Raw genomic sequence first — 22,577 nt, 5'->3', positions numbered from 1 at the left:
CCAGCGCGAGTTTGACATGCTTGCTGTGGAGTAAAACGTGCCCTTACATAAAAGCGTCAGCCTGGTGTGTGCCTGTTACACCCCTTCCCTCTGTTTGTAGCTCTTCACAGCCAAGCCCCACAGCCACACCACTGAGTTCAGGAGCGAATAGGCCCCATCATTCTAGAGCCGGATGGCGAGCTCCGGCCTGTGGGCCCCGGCCGCTCCTGCTCCAGGTGGCCACACGCTAGGATGGTTAACAGTTTCCATAGGAGAGGAGCCCTCAAAAGAGGGAGAAGGTGGATGTCCCATGGAAATGACGTGAAGTTCCCATTTGCGAGTCCATAAATAAAGGGGTATGGGGACACAGCCTACCTGCTGTCACACATCCTCTCTGCCTGCCTTCACGCTGCCATGGCAACGTTGAGTCGTCGTAGCCGGCACCTTGTGGCCTGCAAAGCCCACGTGTTCACTGTCTGGCTCTTCCCGGAAAGTGCTGCAGCTCCAAGGGATCCTGTGCAGTCGGAGGGGTCCTCCTGTCCTGGGCCAGCAGCTCCTGTCACTAGTTCCCAGCACCAGGGGGAGGTGACGGAGCGCTGTCTGTCTGTCTGTCCCCTCTGCCCCCACCCCTGGTGCTCCAGGCCGCAGGGTTCTTCCTGGTGGGACAGAGGGAGAGATTGGTGTGTGACCAGGACCTGGGGATTCCAATCCAATCCCTTTTTAATGGTGACTTCACAGTAGTGACCTACACCCTCTCAGCACACCTTCCCGTGAAGCCCGTGCGAGAAGCTCGGTCCTGCTGAGCTGCTGGCCTTGGACTGCGCACCGACTCGCTGTTGACACCCTTCTCTCCGGCCCCCAGACCTCTGCGGGGCCCCTGGTGTCTGTCCCAGGGCAATCCTGAGTCCCTGCTCACCCGGACTCACCGGGATGAATGCTTGCTCTGGGTGCTTTTTGGTAATTGCTTCTGTGGCCACCTGCCTGCACCGGGTTTCGGGTGGCCATTCACTCCACAGACCTGCTCCATTATTCCCTCTGCCCCGAAAAATAAAAAAATAAAAACTGGGCGAAGAGATTATTGCAGACATTGCTCCGTGCGTATTTCAGATCCTCTTGGGAGTTGGGTGTTTGTATTTAGTCTTGGGTAGGAGTTGATCCCTTTCTTCCCAGTGCACTTACCTCAGGACTTCAACTCTCCCTCACAGGTCAGATGCCAGGCCCAGGTCCCATGATGCCGGGGCAGCCCCTGCCAGGCCGCATGATTCCCACCGTCGCAGCCAGCATCCACCCCCCCGGGAGTGGCCCCGCCCCTGCTGGGATGCCGCCGATGCCAGGAAGCATCCTAGGACCCCGGGTCACCCTCACGGCCCCCAACGGCATGTGTAAGTAGCACGCTTTGGGGGTGCGTTCCCCGGGGTCTCTGGGAGGACTCGGACAAGGTGAGGGTGGGGGGGCTTGTTCTCTGTGATTGGCAGGTCCCTGGAAGGACAGTGCGACCTGGGACAGTGGGGTCAGAAAGTCAGTTTTGGGGCAGGTGACGGTGCACAGCCTTCTGGCACGCTCGTGACCCGAGGTCTGAGGAAGCCGGGAAGACGCTCCTCTCCCGCTCCTGTCCGCTGAGCCTGTCCAGTGTGCGCCTCGTAGACATAACAGCGCAGCTGCTGGTTCTTTTCCCTACAGGAGCCTCGGATCAATACACGTTCAGAAGTAGTGGGTGGTTGAGCGTTGACCTATGAACCAGGAGGTCATGGTTCGTTCCTGGTCAGGGCACAGGCCCAGGTTGCAGGCTCCATCCCCATGGTGGGGTATGCAGGAGGCAGCCGATCCATGATGCTCTCTCATCAGTGGTGTTTCTGTCTGTCCCTTCCCCTCCGACATCAGTAAAGAAGTGGGTGTACAGAAAAGGACAGGGACCAGTCTAGGGCGGGAGTGACAGGCAGTTCCTCACAGCCGCTCTGACCGCTGGCGGGGGCTGCGGAGCCTGGTTCAGGAGGAGGTGAGGCCCCAGCAGGCTCAGAGGAGAGGTCCTGGCGGCCTGTCCCTCTGAGGGTGTGGGGGCCAGGTCACCTTGGCTCTCACCTTGGCCTCCAGAGGTCGCTGCTGAGGCTCTGGCCTGCCCTTTCTCCCTATAGACCTGACCAGTGAGACAGCCCCAAACGGCAGCCTTTCTTGGCCAGGTGTCCCGCCACACCTGCCCCCGGGTCATTCAGAAGCTTGCGTGCGCCAGGCGGTTGGCTCCTGTTCACAGTGGAGAGCGAGGCTGGGCAGGGATCCTGGCCTGCGGGAGCCGCGTGGGAATGAGCGGTTGGTTGGTAGTACAGGGTTTCCCAGGGTCCCTGCGATTCTGAAGAGCCTGAGTGGCCACTCCCCAGGGTGCAGCGTGGATAAAGGCACGCCTCCTCTCTAGACCCCGCAGCCGGGACACAGCAGGTGCGCAGCAGCAGGAGCAGCTGAGCTGGGTGTGCGGACAGCGTCCTGACGCAGAAGAGGCCCTTTGAGGCTGTGGTTGGAGGGTAGAGCAGGTTCCGTCTCCTTGGCGGAAAATGCTTGCCTTGCGCTGGCAGGCACCCTGCAAATGTGCGGCCACGAGACCCCCAGTTTGCCGTCCGTGCTGCCGAGATGGCACCATTGGTCTTTACTCGGCCTCACGATTTATGACCCAAAGGGCCCCTGGTGGAGCCACTGGAGAATGTGAAGGGTTTCTGGCCCCCCCTCCCCTCTTGCTTCCACAAATGAGTGTTTCGGGGTCCTGGGCTGCTGACTGGGTCCTGGGCAGGCCTCTGCAGGCACGTGCACCCCTCTTCCAGCTGTATTTTCCCCTGAAGATGGGAAGGGACTGGATCTGGGGGCTTCATGCTTTGACAGCCCTGGCGGGTGGATGCAGCCTCCTGGGGAGGGTGGTGAACTGACTAGCGAGCAAGACTGCACTTTAATTATTTGTCTCAGTTTTCATTTCTGGCGAAATCTAGACGTTTAAAGCCCCTGGTTAAGTGGTTTGTGGGTTCCTGTGTGCGAGCAGGCAGCTGCAGCTGAAATGGGCAGGAGCCCAGACACGCACTCAGTCCCGCAGGCCCCATCGAGGCAGGGCCCCAAGCCCAGGGACTGCGGTCCACGCGGTGCGGCCTGCAGGACCGTCCAGCTGTCGGCAGCTGAGGGGCGCTCTGGTCCTGGGGGCCGGGGACAGCCCTGCGTTGCACCCAGCTAGGCAAGCACTGGGGGAGGAACAGAAGGAGAACTCGCCCAGGGAGTAGCTATCCAACTAAAGAAGTGAAATTAGAACCGTTAAGACACAATCCAACCAAATGTAATGAACCTCTCAGAGGGCCTGGGGGATTCCCGGGAGAGCTGGGCCTGACAGCAGCGGGACAGATTCAGGTACCACCCAGCCGCCTGAGGCGGGAGCAGGGGCCTGGAGGCCCGAGGCTGTGGCCCTCAGAGGCCAGGCGCTAGCTCGACGCCTCCCTGCAGCCTCGTCGCCTGCCTGGGGAACATGCCCTCCTTGTCACGTCCTCCCAAGCCCTTGTGCTTCCTCAGTGACCAGTGACTCTTGGATGTGTTTGCAGATCCCCCGCCGCCGCAGCCGCCTCCTGCAGACGGAGTCCCTCCGCCTCCTGCTCCAGGCCCACCCGCCCCGGCCGCGCCCTAGCCCGGGGGCTGCTGGGAGCGCATGACCCCGTCACCGCCAGCCGCAGGGGATGACTGACAGACACATTCCTCAGCCTCCTGGGTTTCTTTCAGGATTTTTCTTCTCACGGCCCACGCATGCGTCCCATATCCCTCTCCCCCACTCCTCTTGCCTCCCCGCCCCAGCCCTGGCACCCCTGGTGTTAGGTCCTGGGCCCACATTCGGGTGCCCTGGTGACAGTATGCCCGGGCATTCTAGTTGTTTCTGTCCTGGTGTGGGTATTCCAGGCTCTATCATTTCTGTTGTCCTGCGGTCTTGCTTTGTCTTACGCCTCTGTGGATAATGTTCTATAATCACTTCTCTTTATTTCCTTCGTTGCTTTAAGGAAGAGCATTCAAAGTTAATAGGAACCAAAAACTGGTGATGGACAGAGGGATAGCCAGCAGGGACAGCCCTAAGGCATTACAAGTGACCTTATTCCTGCTTATCTGAGCTAAGAACGGTGCTGATGGTGACGTCTCTGAGGCTTTGGCCACCCATAGATGCGCCCGAATCAGAGGACGGGGAAGGGACCCCACTGGGTTTTCCCTCTAGTGAGGACGCGGGCCGCGCCCTCCCCTCCGGCCCACAGGCCCCTCGCCCTGTCCTTCGGCGGCTTGCTGGGCTGCAGTGCGTGTTTCTGTGTTCTGAGCCGAGTGAGCTTTGGGCTGGCCTGGGAGGCATCACTTCATCCCTGGGGCGGGCCAGGACGGTTCTGGGCCGAGGGCCACGGCCGCCCTGTGAACCCAGCCCACTTGTTCACTGCTTGTGTGCATGCTTTTTCTCTTAAAAAAAGAAGAAAACTTAAAAAAAGGAAGTAGATAGTGCTGACACTGAGCTCATGGCTAGGCTGCCGGGAGCGGGTCCCCACGCAGCCTCTGGCAGCAGCAGGTGAGGGACTTAGTGGAGCGGTACTTTCGGGCTGGGGTGGGGCCCAGCAGGGAGCCGGGTCAGCAGCCTCATACCTTCCCCTCCCTCTCTGAGATCTCACATTCTGGCGAGGAGACGGGGCGGGGGGGGGGGGGGTCATGGAGCTCACGTGGCCACAGAGCATCGTGCTGGAGGGTCAGGTGCTCGGCCGGGAGAGGGACGCCGTTCCAGAGGAAGAGCCACGGAGATGCCTTCACTTGAGCCCATTCCTGCCCCCGCCGAGGAGTGACTCGAGATGACTTGAGACTCTTGGTTTCTCCACGGACCCTCCCTGCCCCCCGTCCTGTGTGCGTGTGGGAACGTGTTCCCCATCCGATGCCCAGAGCCCCTGCCTCCTCCGTCACAGCCTCGGATGGCAGTGTCAGCCAGAATGCCAAGTGGACCATCTTTTGGGGATCTTTCTACACAGTGTATAAGGCTTTACGTATGAGAGGTGTAGGTAGGTGTTTGTAAAGCACCTTAGAACTTCCCCTTCATATCAGAAAGCAAATAACACAAGAGAAAACCAGTTAGGATTTGCCTTTCAAGCCTTCAGTGTGGCCTCTGACGGGGGCCCTGGTCCCGTCGGCACTGGAGCCAGGACCTTGCTCCTCGGGTTTGTTCGGGGCTCGGAGTGGGACTGAGCGTGCTGCTGGCGTCCCGTTCCCGTGCGTTTGCCTCCAGAACAGCCCCCGTGCCTTCTGACAGTAGCCGGGTTTTCCCTTTTCCCGCCCGTTTTCCCAAAGGAAACTCATTCCAAATACCTACCTTTCCACTGGGGTCTTAGAAGGAAAATGAAATTCTGGTTCATACTGTGGTCCCTTGTAACCTCAGGTTTTTAATGTGATCACTTTCAAGTTTAAAAGATCCGGGTGGGGCTATTTTTACTGCGCTGGTGACAATTCTACACAGAACCCAGACTCCGCACTGTTGTGTTTCAGTTAAGTAGTGGCTTTTTCTTTTCACGTCTTTGATCTGGTTTCGTTCCTGTAACACAGCCACTCGATTTTGTGAGGGGGAATAATACGTGGTTTTTGTACAAACATGTTTCTCTGTGTTGTTATTTTGGGGGAAATGAAGAGGGAGTTTGGGGAGGTTGGAGGAAATGGATCGAGAAGGCCTAGCTGCCCTCCTTCTCGGTGAATAAATGGAACATCACTTCCAGGTTCCAGTCCATTCTCTGCATTTCTGCACCCGTTTCTTCTTTGGTTCTGTGAGGAGCCTACACGCAGCCCCAGCTGGTCCTGGTCGGCACACCAACCACCTCCCTCGTCCTTGAGCAACACACAGTTAAATGGGGCTCGTCCGCTGTTTGTTTCCTGGTTCCCCCAGGAGGGCGGCTGGCACCCCGCAGGGGAGCCTAGTTCTGCTCGTGAGCTAGAGCAGCGGTCGCCCACCTTTTGGACCTCGCGGACCACCAGTTGGCGACCGCTGAGCTAGAGGATGTCCATCAGGGCGCAGCTTAGACGCGGCCCCAAGGTGGAGACAGGCCTCGTGGGCCGATGAATCCTCGAGCCTTGCTGTACTTACTCCTAAGGACATCCTTTGAGAAGCCTGTTCAGGACACGGAAGCCATGGTCTTCAAGAGGCCATGAACCCGGGAAGCAAAAGGAGCGGACTCTGCCAGGCGGTGAGCGCCGGCCCCTGGGGGAAGCGCCGGGCTGGTGTGCTTTGCTTCCTGACCCCACCCGCTCTGCCCGAGGTGAAGAGTGCTAGAGCCGTGGGCCGGGAGCGCCTGCTCCCCTGCGGGTTCCCAGGGAGGTAAACTGCCCTCAAGCCTGGCTTCTAGCTCTCAGTGTGAGTTCTCCAGCGCAGAGCCGGGCATGTGCCGCAGTCAGTCTCCGGTCCCTGAGGCCCTGGCTGTGGAGTGCTCCCCCAGGTGCGATTAGGAACAGCGGGTCTCCATCCTCTGCACGTGGATCCGGATCCCCTGCAGGATCCGCACGGGGTGCTGGGCCGGCCCTCGGGGAGTTCTGGAATCCGGCGTGGTTAACGGGCTCCCAGGATTCTGGTCCCAGGGCTCTTTGGCCCCTTGAGTGTGGCTCTTCCACAAAAGACCACGTGCGGGCACGCACAGTGCGATTGAAACTTTGTGGCCCATGCGCAGAAGTCGGCCTGGACGAGTCTATGTTGAAGTGGCGTTAGAACACACAAGGGGCCAAAGAGCCGCATGTGGCTCGCGAGCCGCGGTTTGCCGACCACGGATCTAGGCTCTAGGACGTCGTCGGGATTTAGAGATCACGGCATTAACTCAGGTGCCCCGGTGGAGGCGTGCTGTGGGAAGAGGGCAGGACCCCATTCTGAGTGAGGCCCCACCTCTGCGTCCTGAAGCCTCTTGTGAAATGAAGACACGGTAACGAAAAGGTGTGAAGTCTAAAGCTTAGTCCAGGCCTTCCCACCCGCAGGGGGTGTGTCCGTCTGCAAGACGTGCGTCTGCGGTTATGAATGAGGCAAGTCAGGCCCCGGGAGAGCACTCAGAGGTGTTCGAGGTCGCTCCTGAGGCTTCACGCAGGAACCACGTCTTCCTGTGCGGCCTGATGTCCCGGCCTTGGCAGCTGGGGCCGCTCCTGCCCGGACAGCAGCCCCGGGTGAAGCCAGGGGTGTCTGCACAGGGAAGCTGGCCGTCGCCATGGCAATGGGCCTTGGTGCTGGGGCAGGCGGCCAAACCCAGTAAGAGAGAGCCTCAGGCGCAGAAGCATTGCTTCGCAAAGCATCCCTGGTGCCCGAGCGCGGGGACTTGAACGTGGGGACATAGTAGACCATTTCCTTTGCTCTCACATCCACTTCCTGTATCTTCTCTCCCCTTCTTCAGGCTACCCCGGCCTTGTGCCCAGAGAAAACGTTTCATACATTCGATGCAGTGTGTCACCCCTTTTGATGTAGGAGACCCGGGTCACTGGCTCTCCTACGGTCTCGCACATTCGCCCAGCCAGGGTGCTGCCCTCCGTTCTGAAGCTGCTGTGGCACCAGCTAGGGAGGATCAGAGTGGAACGGAATGGCAACAGTTGGTTTAAAATCCCAAAATGGAAGTCCTAGCAGAACCTGTCCCCGTGGAAGGGAAGGGGCTGGCTCAGGAAGGAGACGCGCCCTATTTTATGCCGGGCGCTTGCTTATCTTGACAAAATCAATGAGACGCGGGAGCAGGTCGGAGTTTTAAGGAAGGTGTGGGAGTAGGGACCCCATCCAGACGGCCAAGGCCCATCCACGAGGCCTCTCCCGCGCAGGAGGCCTCAGGAAGGAGGCGGCAGGCAGGCATGTTCACCACCTCCCCTTGACCACCACCCGAGTCAAGGAGACAGATAAGCCGTGGGGGAAGCAGAGCGGGTTCGAGTGCGAAGCCCCCCGCCCCCCCCCCCAAGCCTCTGCTCAGAGAAGGTCCTCTTTCTGTCCCATTTGTGCTGTCCCCAGAGGCAGTATGAAGTCAGAAAAAATACCGTGTGATTTCACGTCTATGTGGGATCTAAACAATAAACCAAAATAGACTCGGATGCAGAGAACGGACGGACAGCTGTCAGAGGAGGGTGTGAGGGCCTGGCTGAAGGTGAAGGGGTTACGGGAAAAGCCGCATAGGAACAGGACGGTGATTACCAGAGGGAAGAGGGGTGGGGGGAGGGGGGAGAGGAAGGGGGAAGGTGATGGAAGGAGACATGACTGGGTAGTGAACACAATATACAGATGACGTAGAATTGTATACCTGAAACCTATGTAGTTTTATTAACCAATTTCACCCCAGTACATTCAATAAAAAGTCAAATGAAAAAAATAAGCATAAAAAGTCCCTTTGCAGGAAGCTCCAGACCCATGGTTCTGGGCTGAGAGTGGATGCTGCCGTTCACCCACCTGTGCCTCCTCGCAGCCCTGGGAGCCCTCCCTCCCCTGGCAGACGAGGGCATGGTGTCTGCCGGGCAGGTTGTGGAGGCTTCATGGGGAGGGAGCTGGGAGCTGAGCTCCCAGGGTGCGGGGTTCGCAGGCAGAGCTGAGAGGAGGAAGCCCTGCAGCAGCAGGTGGTCCAGTGAGAGAGACAGGTTTGAGCCGAGGTAACCCCCTCCCAGGCGTTGGATCTCCGCTTAGTCACCGATGCGGTTCCCTAGGGACAGACATAGGGACGGACGGGGAGTGTCTCAGTAACAGTTGCCACTTCTCGGCTGTGACCCCGTGTCACGCGGGTCAGTGACACATCAGGAGGTTGGCTTTGATTTGGTGGATAAAGGAAGTGGCCAGGTGGCCACTGCCCCGCCCAGCAGGGCTCCGGGATGAGCCGGCCTGGCGTCCGCGCGCCCCCAGGCTGCGGTCTAGGCCCCTGGGTCCACCCAGGAACCTGAGCCCGGTGACCCGGGCCGTGGGGCGATGCTTCCCGGGAGGGAGGAATAGACGGGACGCTCCCAGGTTGCCAGGGGAGGCGAGGCAGCCGCGGCACCAGGACGGTCTCCCTGCCCCGGGTCGCACTCCCGGGGGCCTGGTGAGCGAGTCTGGGCTCCGGCTGCGACGGATTAGGGCTGATCCGGTTAGAGCCGGGCGGCCGCCGCTGCACCCCTGGCCCGGCTCTCGTGGGGACCCGGAGACCCCGGGACCCTTCCCGCCCCGAGCACGCGGTTGGCGCAGACATCCGAGAGGCGCCCCGCACCCCGGGCTCGGCTCGTGGCCACCGCGCGGCTCGGGCTCCCGCCCCTGCGGCCCCTCGGAGCCCCGCCCCGAGTCTGCGGGTGCCGGGCCCCCGCCTCCGTGCTCGCCGCGTGGCGGGTGGGCTCCTCGCGGGTGGGGTCCCGCCAGCGCTCCACAGAGAGGCGGGGCCGCGACCCCGCCCGCGGGCCTCCCGCCCGCGCACCTGTGGGCCACCCCACGCGCGGCGCTGTGCGCCTGGCTGCCCGCCACTGGGCGTCCGTGTGTCTCGGCGCCGAGCCGGGGTCTGTCTGTCCCGCCCGCAGGCGGCCTGAGCGGCGGCGTCAGAGCGACGTGCGCGGGGCGGGAGCGGCGGGCGGGGTGGGGGCGGCGCCGAGCGCGGAGCGGTGGCGCGGGAGGCGGGGAGGCGCGGCGGGGACGGCGGGCACCGGGACAGCGGCGGCATGCGGCTCCTCGCGCTGCCCATCGCGGGCTGAGACGCCGCAGTCCGGGCGGGAAGCGCGGCGGCCGCGAGCGGAGGCGCAGCGAGCGGGACAGACCGTGGACAGCGCTCGGGGCCGCGCCATGGGCCGCGCTAGGGGCGGGGGCCCGGGCCGGGGGCCGCCGCCGCTGCTGCTCCTGGCGGCCGCGCTGGTGCTGGTCGCCGGGGCCGCGCCGGGTAGGTACCGACTGCCCCGGACCCAGCGGGCTCGCCCTCCCCGGAGCCAGGGACCCCGGCCTCGGGCGCAGCAGGGTCCCCGAGCGGGAGGCCAGGGGGCGGGGCAGCGCCTGGCCTGCAGCCCGCGCGGGGGAAGGGGTGCGCGAGAGGTGGGGGTCCCGGGGAGGCCGGAGGGTGGGGGCGGCCCCTCCCTGGGTGTGCTGGCCTAGGTGCCGGCTGCGGAGGGTCGGGTGGGCGGCCCTGAGGGTGAGACTTGAGCGCCCGACTTAGAGGTGAAGGGGGTGCAGGAGGGTGCGAGTTCAGGGCGGGGCCTGGGGCGGGGCGGGGCCTCTGGTGGGCGTGGCCCTGAGGGTGTGCACTTTGGGGCGGGGCCTGAGGTGGGCGGGGCCCTGAGGGTGTGCACTTGGGGCGGGGCCTGTGGTGGGCGGGGCCCTGAGGGTGTGCACTTTGGGGCGGGGCCTGAGGTGGGCGGGGCCCTGAGGGTGCGAGTTCGGGGCGGGGCCTGGGTGTGAGCTCAGGGCGGGGCCCTGGAGTGGGCGGGGCCTGGGTGCGAGTTCGGGGCCAGATCTATTCCGGGGCGGCGTTGGGGGGCCTGGTTAGACGCCGTGTCATGTGGGCGCGGGGCCTGGTCGGAAACCTGGCGGGATGTGCACCCCGGCCTGGGGGCGGGATCGGGCGGGGCTTACAGGTGAGGCGTGGCCTCGCGGTGGGGTTGGGGTCCAGGAGAACGGCGGGGGCGGGGCCGTAAAGGCGGGGGCCCTGACGCCCCGCCCCTCTGCCCCGCAGCGCGCGAGGCGGGCAGCGCCGTGGAGGTGGACGAGCCCGCACAGACCCCCGCGGCGTGGGAGCCGCGTGCCAACGACACGCGGGAGAAGGCGGGCCCGCCCGGGGCCGGGGAGGAGGCCTGGACGGTGGACGGGCCCCCGGGGGGCCCCGGGGTCGGGCCGGAGGACGCGCTGGAGGCATCGGCCGCCGTGACGGGCACCGCCTGGCTGGAGGCCGACAGCCCGGGCCTGGGCGCGGCGACGGCAGAGGCGGGCAGCGGGGACACGCAGGCTCTGCCCGCCACGCCCCCGGCGCCGGGCGGGGCCCCTGGGCCGTCCTCCCTGCCGCCCGCCCTTCCTGAAGCCACAGCGGCCGGTGGACCCCCCTCCCCCGCCCCCGGCCCCCCGCCGAGCCCAGGCCCCCAGCGCCCCGACGGGAGCCCCGCGGAGCTGTGGCTGAACCTGGGGGGCGGCACCCCTGAGCCTCCGGGGCCGGAGCCCACGTACCCGCTCCAGGGCGCCCCGGAGCGCCACCCGGGGTCCGAGGTCATTGACATCGACTACTTCCAAGGACTGGATGGCGAAGGCCGCGGCGCCGACCTGGGGAGCTTCCCCGAGCCGCCAGGGCCCTCGGAGCGCCACCCCGACGACGGGGGCGAGACCCCCTCCTGGAGCCTGCTGGACCTGTACGACGACTTCACCCCCTTCGACGAGTCCGACTTCTACCCCACCACGTCCTTCTATGACGACCTGGAGGAGGAGGAGGAGGGGGAGGAGGGCAAGGATGCAGGTGCAGACCTGGACGACGAGGACGGCCTGGTGCCCAGCAGGAAGCCTGGCCTGGGGCCCGGCACCGGCCAGCCCCCCAGCTGGTGGCACGCCGTGCCCCCTCAGCACACCCTGGGCACGGCCCCTGGCGGCAGCATCGCACTCAGGCCGCGCCCGGGAGAGCCGGGCCGGGACCTGGCCCCCGGCGAGAACGGCACCGCGTGCCGCAGCGGCTTCGTGCGGCACAACAGCTCCTGCCGGTCCGTGTGCGACCTCCTCCCCAGTTACTGCCACAACGGCGGCCAGTGCTACCTGGTGGAGAGCCTCGGGGCCTTCTGCAGGTAAGGGGTGGCCGGCAGGTGCCGGGAGCTGGGAGAGAGCCCCTGAGGAGTGTGTGTGAGGCCCACGCAGCCGAGGGGGAGGCCCAGGCCCAGCTCCCGGGCCTCCCGGGAAGAGCTGTCCGCTCAGGCACCGACGCGCAAGTCCTGCCTGAACGCGCTGCCCGCGACCCCGTCCCTGGGAGAGCGTCCTCGGGGATGAGGTTTTGTATTTCCTCTAAGGGTTGTGTCCTTGACCCAACCACTGACTCTGAAGGCAAAAGGGCCCTGGCCGGTGTGGCCCAGTGGGCAGAGCGTCCGCCTGTGGACCGAAGGGTCCCGGGTTCAATTCGGGTCAAGGGCACATGCCCGGGTTTCGGGCTCGATCCCCAGTGTGGGGCGTGCAGGAGGCAGCTGATCAATGATTCTCTCCCATCATGGAGGTTTCTATCTTTCTCTCCCTCTTCCTTCCTCTCTGAAATCAATAAAAATATATATTTTTAAATAGAGGCAAAGGGAAGGGTTTCGGAATGGGGCCTTTGCTGGCTTGAGGCGTTTTGGGGGGGAATTCTGTCTACACCAGCAAAGAGTGTGCCCTCCAACCTACTCAGAGGAGAGACCACTGCGGCGGCCACGCCCTCTGAGCCACCTGCAGGGCCGCGTCGGGGGTGGGGTGTCACGTCAGAGGGAGGCCCTGCTCACTGGGACCAGGCCAGCCAGAGAGCAGCCACTGGAGCCGAGAGGCAGTCTCCCCGGGCAGCAGAGGTGGTGGGGTTTGGGGTCGTGGCTTTTCCCTTTCTACCTTGATTTTTGTCTCCTCGGACACCCCGTCCAGAAAAGACACCGAGCGGCCGGTGCCTCTGAGGACGTGGCCGGCAGCACCATCCCATGCCTCCTCGGTGACTGCTCCGTCCCACCCTCCCCGGGAGGCGGGTAACCTGCTAGGGAGCCTGGCTTGTCCTGGAAGATCCGTGAGTCGGCCGATGTGGCCGGTGAGCCGCCTTCGTCCTCTCCCGGCCCCACCGTGCAGCAGAGCCTCAGGCTCCGCGGGGACCTGTTTCTGACGGTCCTGGGAGGAGCGTTTCCATAGCGTGGGTGTCTTTAAAAAATACATTTTATTGATTTCAGAGAGGAAGGGAGAGGGAGAGAAACATCAATGTTGAGAGAGAATCATGGATGGGCTGCCTTTTACACACACCCCACTGGGGATCGAGCCCGCAACCGGGGCATGTGCCCTTGACCCGAATCGAACCCGGGACCCTTCAGTCCGCAGGCCGACGCTCTATCCACTGAGCCACACCAGCCAGGGCCTGGATGTCTTTTTTAAGTGTCATTCCCAGTGTGTCTTTTCCTTGGTCTTTTTGGAGGCGTGTGAAGAATTCAGATCCTGTAGGTCTTGATGTTCTGACAGGAGAGTAACAGGTAGAACGCATGAAGGTTGTGCCTTTGGCATTAAAACTTGACGTCCAGTTCCTTCCTGTGAAGTGGTTTCGTACACACGATCATGACGCTCAGGTCACTCGCGGGAGGGTGTGTCCACACCGGTCTGAGAGGGGTTACCAGCCACGGCCAAAAGGAGCGACTGTGACCAGGAAATAATGGTGGCCCGGCCACGGTGGCTCAGTGGTTGAGCGTCGGCCTAGGAACCAGGAGGGTCACGGTTGGATTCCCGGTCAGGGCACACGCCCGGGTTGAGGGCTTGATCCCAGGCCGTGCAGGAGGCAGCTGATCCATGATTCTCTCTCATCTTGGATGTTTCTGTCTCTCTCTTCCTCCCCCTTCCTCTCTCTGAAATCAATAAAAATATAGTTAAAACCAAACAAAAAAAGGAAAGAAATAACGGTGGCCAGGCCATGTGGTTGGTTAAGGGCCCCTGGAAATGAGAGCACCTTGGATTTTGCTCCTCAGACGTCACTGGGGAGGCCATAGCGATGGGTTGAGCCCGGGAGGCGGGGTCTCCGTGCAAAATCATGGCCCCATCCTAGTGGAGGTCTGAGTTTCCACCTTCACAGGAAGCTCCCCTCCAGCGTGCGCCATGGGAGCCCTTGCTGCCCCTGGGGAGCTAGCAGAGTCCCCGCACCCCCTGGAGCTCTCGGGGTTCCCTGGTCGCTTCCCTGGGCTGCATGGCTGTGTGGCCACGGCTCCCCGGGGGTCCTCCCTCCGAAGGGTCAAGGCCACCCGGGTCCCCTTGCTCAGCCTCCCTCCTGCCGCGCACACCGGGCTGGCTGAGGCTTGGGAACGGTTTTGCATTCCGCGCACAGGAGGCTGCTGAGCCTGCAGCTGCAGACTGCGCGCCTTTGTCTCTGCCACCGACCCGCTGCAGAGGCCCGGGGGCCGGGCAGAACTTCTCCCGAGCAGCGGGCTAGCGCCGTGGGCCTCCCGCGGCCCCCGGGGTCGGCGGGGAGGGAAGGGATCCCCCGTTAGCCCCCGTCTCCCCACGCTGCTCCCCTCTGGGTGTGGCGTAGCCCGTCCTCCTTGCTCTGGTCTGGCGCTCACCCTGAGGTTCCTGTCCTCCCTGCTTTGCCTGCCTCTGTATCCTTCCCCATCTTGCCTCTTTGAAGCAGCCTGGTTCCCATGGAAACAGCAATGTCATTGGAAGAGTTGGAGCCTGGGAATGTCCCCAAGGGCAGGCGAAAGTCACTCCACAAAAGGACGGCACCCACCCGGGGGCGGTTCTCACGGGGACAGGCCGGCGGCGTTGGGGGGCAGAGCGTTGGGGGCGCAGAGATGGGAGAAGGGCGCCCTTGTCCGCGTGCCCGTCAGGGTCTGGTTCGCCACAGGAACCAGATGGGACTGCAGAGCAAGGAGAAGGTGCCGGTGCTGGGCGGGTCCTACTACTTGGTAGCCGGGATCCGATTCACCTTGCGTTTCGTCTTCTTTCCCCCGGAGCCCAGGGCTGGGGCGGGCTGCTGAGCGGACCCTGCGGGTGGGACCAGGCTCCCTTTGCTCCTGGCCGCCTCACAGTCAGCGAACGGCCAGCTCCTTCAGTGTCTCCGGCCCTGGTCACCTTGACGTCATGGGCCCCAGAGCGGCCTGGCCCGCGGCCTGGGTGGCTATGGGCGGGCCGGAATAGCAGCGGTGGGGTCTGCCCAGAGCGGCGCAGCCCAGCTCCCGGCGGGCGGTCCTAGGACCCGGCGGGGAGGAAGTGCGGGTCAGAGACCAGGCCTCGCCCTGGCAGGGCCGCCCGCCCACCACCTGGTCTCGCCCGCCCGTCGGCTCTGCAGGTGCAACACCCAGGACTACATCTGGCACAAGGGGGCGCGCTGCGAGTCCGTCATCACCGACTTCCAGGTGCTGTGCGTGGCCGTGGGCTCCGCCGCCCTCGTGCTGCTCCTGCTCTTCATGATGACCGTGTTCTTCGCCAAGAAGCTCTACCTGCTCCGGACCGAGAACACCAAGCTGCGCCGGACCCAGTGAGTCTGCCCGCCCGCCCGCCCGGACCCGCGGCCACACCCTCCTCCTGACCAGATGTGCTCCTGAGGGTATTGGGACCCAGCTCTCCACCCCCAGTTGTGTGTGTGTGTGTGTGTGTGTGTGTGTGGTGTTGTGTGTGTGTGTGTGTGTGTGTTTGTGTGTGTGTGGGTGTGTGTGTGTGTGTGTGTGTGTTTAATATATTTTTATCGATTTCAGAGAGGAAGAGAGGAGAGAGAGATAGAAACATCAATGATGAGGGAGAATCTTTTTTTAAAATATATTCTATTGATTTTTACAGAGAGGAAGGGAGAGGGATAGAGAGTTAGAAACATCGATCAGCTGCCTCCTGCACACCCACTACTGGGGATGTGCCTGCAACCAAGGTACATGCCCCCGACTGGAATCGAACCTGGGACCCTTCAGTCCGCAGGCCGACGCTCTATCCACTGAGCCACACCGGCTAGGGCTTGTGTGTTTTTTTAAATATATTTTTATTGATTTCAGAGAGGAAGGGAGAGGGAGAGAGAGAGAAGCATCAATGATGAGAGAGACTCATGGATCGGCTGCCTCCTGCACGTCCTCCACTGGGGATCGAGCCGGCAACCCAGGCCTGTGCCTGACCCGGAATCGAGCCCTGACCTCCTGGTTCATAGGTCGACACTCACCCCTGAGCCACGCGGCCAGGCCCCAATTGTGTTTTCATACCAAAGACCCTCCCGGGCATATCCATTCCTACACAGAAAGTGCCGGAATCGCAGAGGCTGCGCCCGTGCGCACTGCCGCTGTCCAGCACCATTTGTCTCCCCCCCAGAGGCTGCTCAGAGAAAAGGCATCCAGTCCTCGCCAGTTAGAGCGTCGGCCTGCGGACCGAATGGTCTCGGGTTCGATTCGGGTCAAGGGCACATACCTCGGTTGCAGGCTCCTCCCCAGACCGGGCCTGGTCGGGGGGCTCGTGCAGGAGGCAACCCATCGATGTGTTTCTCTCCCATCGATGTTTCTCTCTGTCTCTCCCTCTCCCTTCCACTCTCCCTAAACATCAATGGAAAAACATCCTCGGGTGAGGATTCACAACAACAAAAAACAAAAGGAGGAGATGGGAGTCCAGCTCCCTTGGGGCCCAGGAGACAATTCACTCAGAACTGTGCCCACTGCCCTTGCCACCTGTTGCCCTATCAGTCCCCGCCCTGCCCCTGCCCGAGGCTCCCGAGGAGAATGTGCCTGAAGCCCTGCCCGGGCCCGGGCCTCTCACTGTGCCTGTGCGCTGAGGTGGGGCGTCTGCGCCTGCGACCATGAGCCAGGCCCTGGGCTCCTCAGGCCGCCCCGAAGGGATGTGGAGGGGGCCCCCTGCAGCGCCCTGAGGATGGGGAGAGGGGAGCCCTGGCTGCCCTGGGTGTGGAGAAGCCGGGCTGTGCCGGGCAGAGCCGCGCTCTAGGCCTCTCCCGAGCTGGCTGTGTTCTGCACAGAGCTTGGCTCCTGCCACCCCGTCAGCTCGCCTGCTTCCCCCCCCCCCCCGTCTCCCTCTGCGCACCCCCTGCCTCCCCCGCCTGGCCCTGCTCCGACCGCTGCCCATGTCCAACTGCGCGGTTCGTTAATTCTGGGAAACACGGGGTGGTTTTGGTTGTGTCTTACCATCGCTGGCATCTTGCGATCACCGTTGGCGAGATGGCGGCACGATGTGGTTGTAACCGCCTGGCAGACAGGCGCGGCCATAGCTGCTCATCCCCTTGTCAGTTCTCCATCGAACGTCTCGATGAACTACGTGGAGTCGGTAATAAAGACGCTGCTGGATCGCGGTTCAAATGGTAGCAGGGAGCCCTGGCCGGTGCTGCTCAGTGGATAGAGCGTCGGCCTGCGGACTGAAGGGTCCCGGGTTCGATTCCGGTCAAGGGCACAGGCCCGGGTTGTGGGCTTGGTCCCCAGTGTGGGGCGTGCAGGAGGCAGCCGATCCATGATTCTCACTCCTCATTGATGTTTCTCTCTCTCCCTCCCTCTCCCTTCCTTCTCTGAAATCAATAGAAATATCTTTAAAAAGTAAAGATTAATAATGGCAGGCGTTCCCTCGGCGGCGCAGCGAACAGCCGCGCGTCTGTTAGCTGAGATGCAGCCCTGGGCCCCTGAGCGTCCTCCGAGTTTGCCACGGCCATTCCCTCACGTGGCCCTTCTCTCTTCTGTCCCAACCAGCAAATTCCGGACCCCGTCTGAACTCCACAACGACAACTTCTCCCTTTCCACCATTGCCGAGGGCTCGCACCCAAACGTAAGGAAACGGGGCCCTGCCCGCACCCCGCCCGCGCCTCGCTCCCCTGTAACCTTATGGGCCAGGTGACGCCTTCCTCAGGCCTCCCTCCCCGTGTGTGCTCGGCCTCGGCCCTGCTGGGCCTGCGTGTGTCTCGGTGCGGAGCCGCCCCTCAGCTCCGGGGGCCCGCGGGGGGCGACCGGCGGGGTTGGGGCCGTGGGCGCGGGGAGGGGGGCTTGATGGAGCATCTCTCCCCGACTCGCGGAGCTGTGGGGGTGCAGAGGGGTTTTCCTGGGATGATGGTGCTTTGTCTTCCTGCTCTTTCTGTCGAGGAGGCGGCTCGGCCTTCATTGCTGGGGGATGCCTGGGGGTCACTGAAGCCAGAGGGGTTGCCCTCTGGGGGGACTGGGCAAACGTCTTGACGCTGTCCCAGGACCCTAAATCCTGGCAGACTTCCAGGCCATTGTTGGGGCTGAGGGGGGCCCATGGGTCCGGGTAAGTCCTGTTCGGAGGTGGGTGGGCTCAGTAAACACCAGCTGAAACCAGTACACGTCCCAACCGGCTCTTCCAAAGACCCTGCCCACTGTGTGCTCCCAGACTCCCCGGTCAGAGACCAGGCCCTGGCCGGTGCGGCTCGGTGGACAGAGCGTCGGCCCGTGGACTGAAGGGTCCCGGGTTCGATTCCGGAAAAGGGCACAGGCCCGGGTTGTGGGCTCAATCCCCAGTGGGGAGTGTGTAGGAGGCAGCCCATCCATGATTCTCTCTCTCCCTCTTCCCTTCCTCTCTGAAAGCAATTAAAAATATATTTTAAAAAATTAAAAGAAAAAAAAGTAAAACAGAAGCCACCCAATCCTGGAACTCTGTACGCGCCGAGCTCTGAGCCGCCAGGGGAAGGCGCCAGCGCGCACACAGGGAGCTAGCGAGCTCTCCGGTGGAGCCGCGGCACGGAGGAAACCCGAGGAGGTTCTTTGAAATAATGGACCACAGAGCGCCAGCGCTCGCTGGGGCCTCCCCGTGGAGGCCAGAGCTGCCCACGTCCACGGAGCTTCCATCGCTGCAACGCCCACCACAGCCGCCACCAGGCGCCCGGGCCGCGGGGCGCTCGGAAAGGGGCCGTGCTACCGTGTGGGGCACAGATCTAGGCCACTGTCCCGTGTTCCGGACGGGGAGAGGGGGGTCGCCCAGGTGGGGAGAGAATGAGTGATGAGTCCTTGTTCACCAACCCAGAAAAGAAAACCTCGGGCGGGGGGCGGGGAGCGAAGGGGAAAGGAAAGGAGCTAACGGAGGGTGACAGTGAGCAGTCTTGCTCCGGAGGGTACAGGACGAACAGGGATTCGAGGATGTGGTACGCACCAAGAGACTCCTAAGTTCAAGGCGGGCATCAGAGCCCAGGAGACGGGCGGTCCTGGGATCCTGACCACATGGCCCAGCCCAAGGATGCAGGCCCCTGAGGGCGAAGGGACGGCTCCTCTTGGGGGCTCCACCCCCACCTCACCCGGCCCCTGGCCTGAGGAGCATCCTGTCCGGGTCCAGCCTTCCTTCCCGCCCGACCCCCAGCGGGGGGCCTGCAGGAGGCAGCCGGTCCGTGATTCTCTCTCATCATTGATGTTTCTCTCTCTCTCCCTCTCCCTTCCTCTCTGAATCAATACAAATATATCTTTTTACAAAGGAAGAAAGAACGGTATTTGCGATCCAGTCTCCCGTCAAGTTCAAGCGGGTCACTCGGTCCCTCTCCCGCCTTCTGTCTCCGCCCTGCCCCTCCCTCACCTCTGTCCCTCTTGCAGGACGACCCCAGCGCCCCCCACAAAATCCAGGAGGTCCTCAAGTCCTGCCTGAAAGAGGAGGAGCCCTTCATCGTCCAGAACTCCCTGTCGCCCAAGCTCGAGGGCGGCCGCGGCGACCCCGCGGAGCTGGAGGCCAACTGTCTTCAGAACAACTTGACCTGACGGAGCGGAGCGGAGCGAGGGGAGAGGAGAGGGGGCGGGCGGGGGAGGAGGTCAGGGTCGCTCGGGGGAGGAGGTCAGGGTCGCTCCTTTGTAGCTGTTCGTCCAGCTTTTCCTTTTCTGTCTCATGGCATGCTTCGTGTGTTGTACGGGAGGGGGACACAGTCAGCCAAGAGCCCGAGCAGAACCGCGTCCGTGGGTGGTTGTCTGTGCGTCTGTCCGTCCATCGCTTCTGCTGCTGTGGTTTCTAAGCCTCTGCTGTCATTCAACTGACTTTTTCTTTTTGTACTTGGATCCACCTTTTTTTGAAATACCAGTAAAAACAACAACAGTTCTTGAAATAAAACTTTTTAAAAAGCCGTCTTTCCAGCATCCTGTGTCCACTCCCTCCCCGTTCTTGTCCGTCTGAGTTGGATTCTCCTCTCCCACGGGGCGGGTCTGCAGACGTGCGAGTCCCAGAAATGGCGTCTGAGGCGTCCGCGCGCTCCCGTCACTGACACCGCAGCCCTGGAGCCTGGACGAGGGGACTGGACTGTTCCTCTAAGTTCCGGAGGCGGGAAGTCCACGGTCCAGGTGCCGGCAGAGCTGGTTTCTGGCGAGGCCTCTCTCTCCTGCTTGCAAATAGCCATCTTCTCTCTGTGTCCTCATGTGGCATTTTCTCTGTGCATGGGAGAGAGACAGACAGAGAGAGACAGAAAGACAGAGAGAGAGACAGACAGACAGAGAGAGACAGAGAGACAGACACAGAGAGACAGAGAGACAGAGACAGAGAGAGAGAGAGAGAGAGAGAGAGCCGAAACCGGTTTGGCTCAGTGGATAGAGCGTCGGTCTGCGGACTGAAGGGTCCCAGGTTCGATTCCGGTCAAGGGCATGTACCTTGGTTGCGGGCACATCCCCAGTGGGGGGTGTGCAGGAGGCAGCTGATCGATGTTTCTCTCTCATTGATGTTTCTGACTCTCTATCCCTCTCCCTTCCTCTCTGTAAGAAATCAATAAAATACATTAAAAAAAAAAAGACAGAGAGAGAGAGAGAGAGATGTAAAGACAGAGAGAGAGAGGAGGGGAGGAGAGGGGAGAGGGAGAGGGAGAGGTGGGAGGGAGAGAGATAAGGACACAGTCCTATTGGGTTAGGTCCCACCCTGATGACCTCATTTAACCTTACAGGCCTGTCTCCCATACCATCACATTGGGGATTGGGGCTTCAGCACACGGCTCGGGGACACAAACTCAGCCAGTTTAGTCTGTAGCACCGACTATCAAGCCCACTCTTGGCCCTGGTCAGCGCATCGTCCTACACACGAGGCCTGCGGGTTCGATCCCCAGTCAGAGCACATCCAAGCGTCAACCAATGAATGCCAAGTAAGCAGAACAGCAAATGGATGTTTCTCTCCCCCTCCCTCTCCTTCTCTCTCTAAAATCAAGGAAGTAGCCCAACTGGCATGGTTTAGTGGTTGAACGTTGACCTATGAACCAGGAGGTCATGGTTCGATTCCTGGTCAAGACACGTGCCCTGGTCGTTGGCTTGATCCAGGAGGCAGTCGACCTCTCATCATTGATGTCTCTATGTCTCCCTCTCATTTCCTCTCTGAAATCAATAAAAATATTTTATAAATAAAATGAAATGAAGGCAGGAGGAGGCGGACTCCTCTTTCCTGCTTTCTTAGGTATTCATTCATCGTGCACTCAGCCAGGGGCCATGCTGGGGCCAGGTCCTCGAGCTGAAAAAGACTTAGGACAGATGTGCTGTGACGGACAGGCTGTGGGAGGGACGGCCCCGGGGCCCAGGCTGGGCAGGGCCCGTCAGGACGGCCTGCGGAGGGCCTCGAAGGCCGTGAACACGGCCCAGCAGAAGACACCTCTGGGCGCTGGTGAGGCAGGCGGGATCGCAGCAACGTGGGCGAAGGACGAGGATGGGTTAGGGAGAGAACTAAGGGTCCAAGCGGCCGAGTCCTGGTCCTGGGGCTGGGCTGGGCCTGTGTTCAATCTGCCATCATTCCCACCGCGGGGGTCCCGGTGGCCCGTTTCCGTTGTCAGATTCTGCGGGTTCTGCCGCTGTGTCTCCGCGGGGCCGGATGACTTTACAGTTTGCGCTGGACGTTGTCTTTGAGACGTGGTTTTTGAAGGGTTTTGAGGCCGAGGCTGTTCCTGGGGGGTTGTCTGCTTCTGCCAGGCGCCCAGGAGCCCTGGGATTCTGGGGTCACGTTATCCCCGGTTCAAGGCCGGAGATTTCCGGGCCACAGGCCCATCGGACTGCGGAGTGCCTGTTAGTCCAGTTCATCCTCACCCCTACGGCCCAGTCCCCTCGGGCCGCAGCCCCACGCAGGCAGTGGGTCCTCCGTGTCCCCCGCCCTCGTGGTGCATCCTGCACCCCCGGCCCTGCAAGACTCTCAGATCCGCACGTCGCCTCCCCCAAGTGGGCGAGCACCCCCAGGGAGGACGTGGCTTGAATGCCTCCCACGGGCTCACCTCGCGGGGTTCCTGTCCTCTCCTGGCCGTCGGCCTCCTGTCTCCTCAGCATCCGGTTGGCTCTTTTTATTTATTGATTGATTTCCGAGAGGAAGGAGGAGGGAGAGAGAAACATCAACGATGAAAGAGAATCATGGATTGGCTGCCTCCCGCACGCCCCCCACTGGGCATCGAGCCCACAACCCAGGCACGTGCCCTTGTCCGGAATCGAACCCGGGACCCTTCAGTCTGCGGGCCGACGCTCTATCCACTGAGCCACCCGGCCAGGGCTCTTGTTAGCTCTTTGGTGCTTCCAGACGTCTGTGAGCTTCGGGTTGTCTGTGGCGGGAGGGCTGGTCCCGGTTCGCCTGGGCTCCCGTCAGCTGACACGGGCCTCCGTGTGCCTCTTGGCGCCCGCCCGGCCGCCCCGCTGGTGCCGCGGCCCCGTCTGCGTGTGGGATGCTGGGTCCGGCCCGTGTGCGTGATGGCTGTGTCCGTGAGGGCGGTGGGGAGGGTCGGCAGGGCTCTGCTCAGGACATCCTGTTCTCTCTGCATCGGGGACAGACCGGCTTTCCCGGAGAGACCCCTCCGGCCTTGCCCAGGAGCCCATCCAGAGGTCGCACGGTGTGTCCCCAGGCCCGGCCGCACGTCCGGCTTGCTCTGCGCTTTGTTTTCCCCACAAGAGTTAGGAAACAGACCAGAGCCGGGCTCGGCTCCTCACAGCACAGGCCGGAGGGATGGAACCCAATGGGACGGGGACGGGACGTGCCCGGCTCATGAACGGGCGGCCGTGTTGCCAGGAGTCTGACCCAGAGAAGGAGCTGACGTGCTGCAATAGGATATGCCGATGTCTATCGGTGC

General features: G+C 62.4%; 2 protein-coding genes across 2 annotated transcripts in view; both read left to right on the top strand.

Annotated features, from left to right (window-relative positions):
* The window catches only part of SMARCC1 (SWI/SNF related, matrix associated, actin dependent regulator of chromatin subfamily c member 1), an 83,675-nt gene extending 77,959 nt beyond the window's left edge, over positions 1 to 5,716 (top strand). The window contains exons 27-28 of the mRNA XM_054708112.1: positions 1,185 to 1,361; positions 3,543 to 5,716. Coding sequence (XP_054564087.1) covers positions 1,185 to 1,361; positions 3,543 to 3,625 — 260 coding nt within the window. The 3' untranslated portion in view covers positions 3,626 to 5,716. The remainder of the gene's footprint in view (positions 1 to 1,184; positions 1,362 to 3,542) is intronic.
* A 3,843-nt stretch (positions 5,717 to 9,559) lies between these two features.
* CSPG5 (chondroitin sulfate proteoglycan 5) lies at positions 9,560 to 19,301 on the top strand. The gene is made up of 5 exons (XM_054708113.1): positions 9,560 to 9,830; positions 10,617 to 11,703; positions 14,904 to 15,092; positions 17,275 to 17,350; positions 19,114 to 19,301. Exons 1-5 carry the CDS (start codon positions 9,737 to 9,739, stop codon positions 19,273 to 19,275), a joined length of 1,608 nt encoding a protein of 535 aa, XP_054564088.1. The 5' UTR covers positions 9,560 to 9,736; the 3' UTR covers positions 19,276 to 19,301.
* Positions 19,302 to 22,577: the final 3,276 nt, after the last annotated feature.

Source organism: Eptesicus fuscus, chromosome 18, assembly GCF_027574615.1.
Source record: "Eptesicus fuscus isolate TK198812 chromosome 18, DD_ASM_mEF_20220401, whole genome shotgun sequence".
Lineage (NCBI taxonomy): Eukaryota > Metazoa > Chordata > Mammalia > Chiroptera > Vespertilionidae > Eptesicus > Eptesicus fuscus.
This window is presented reverse-complemented; position numbering and strand designations above follow the sequence as displayed.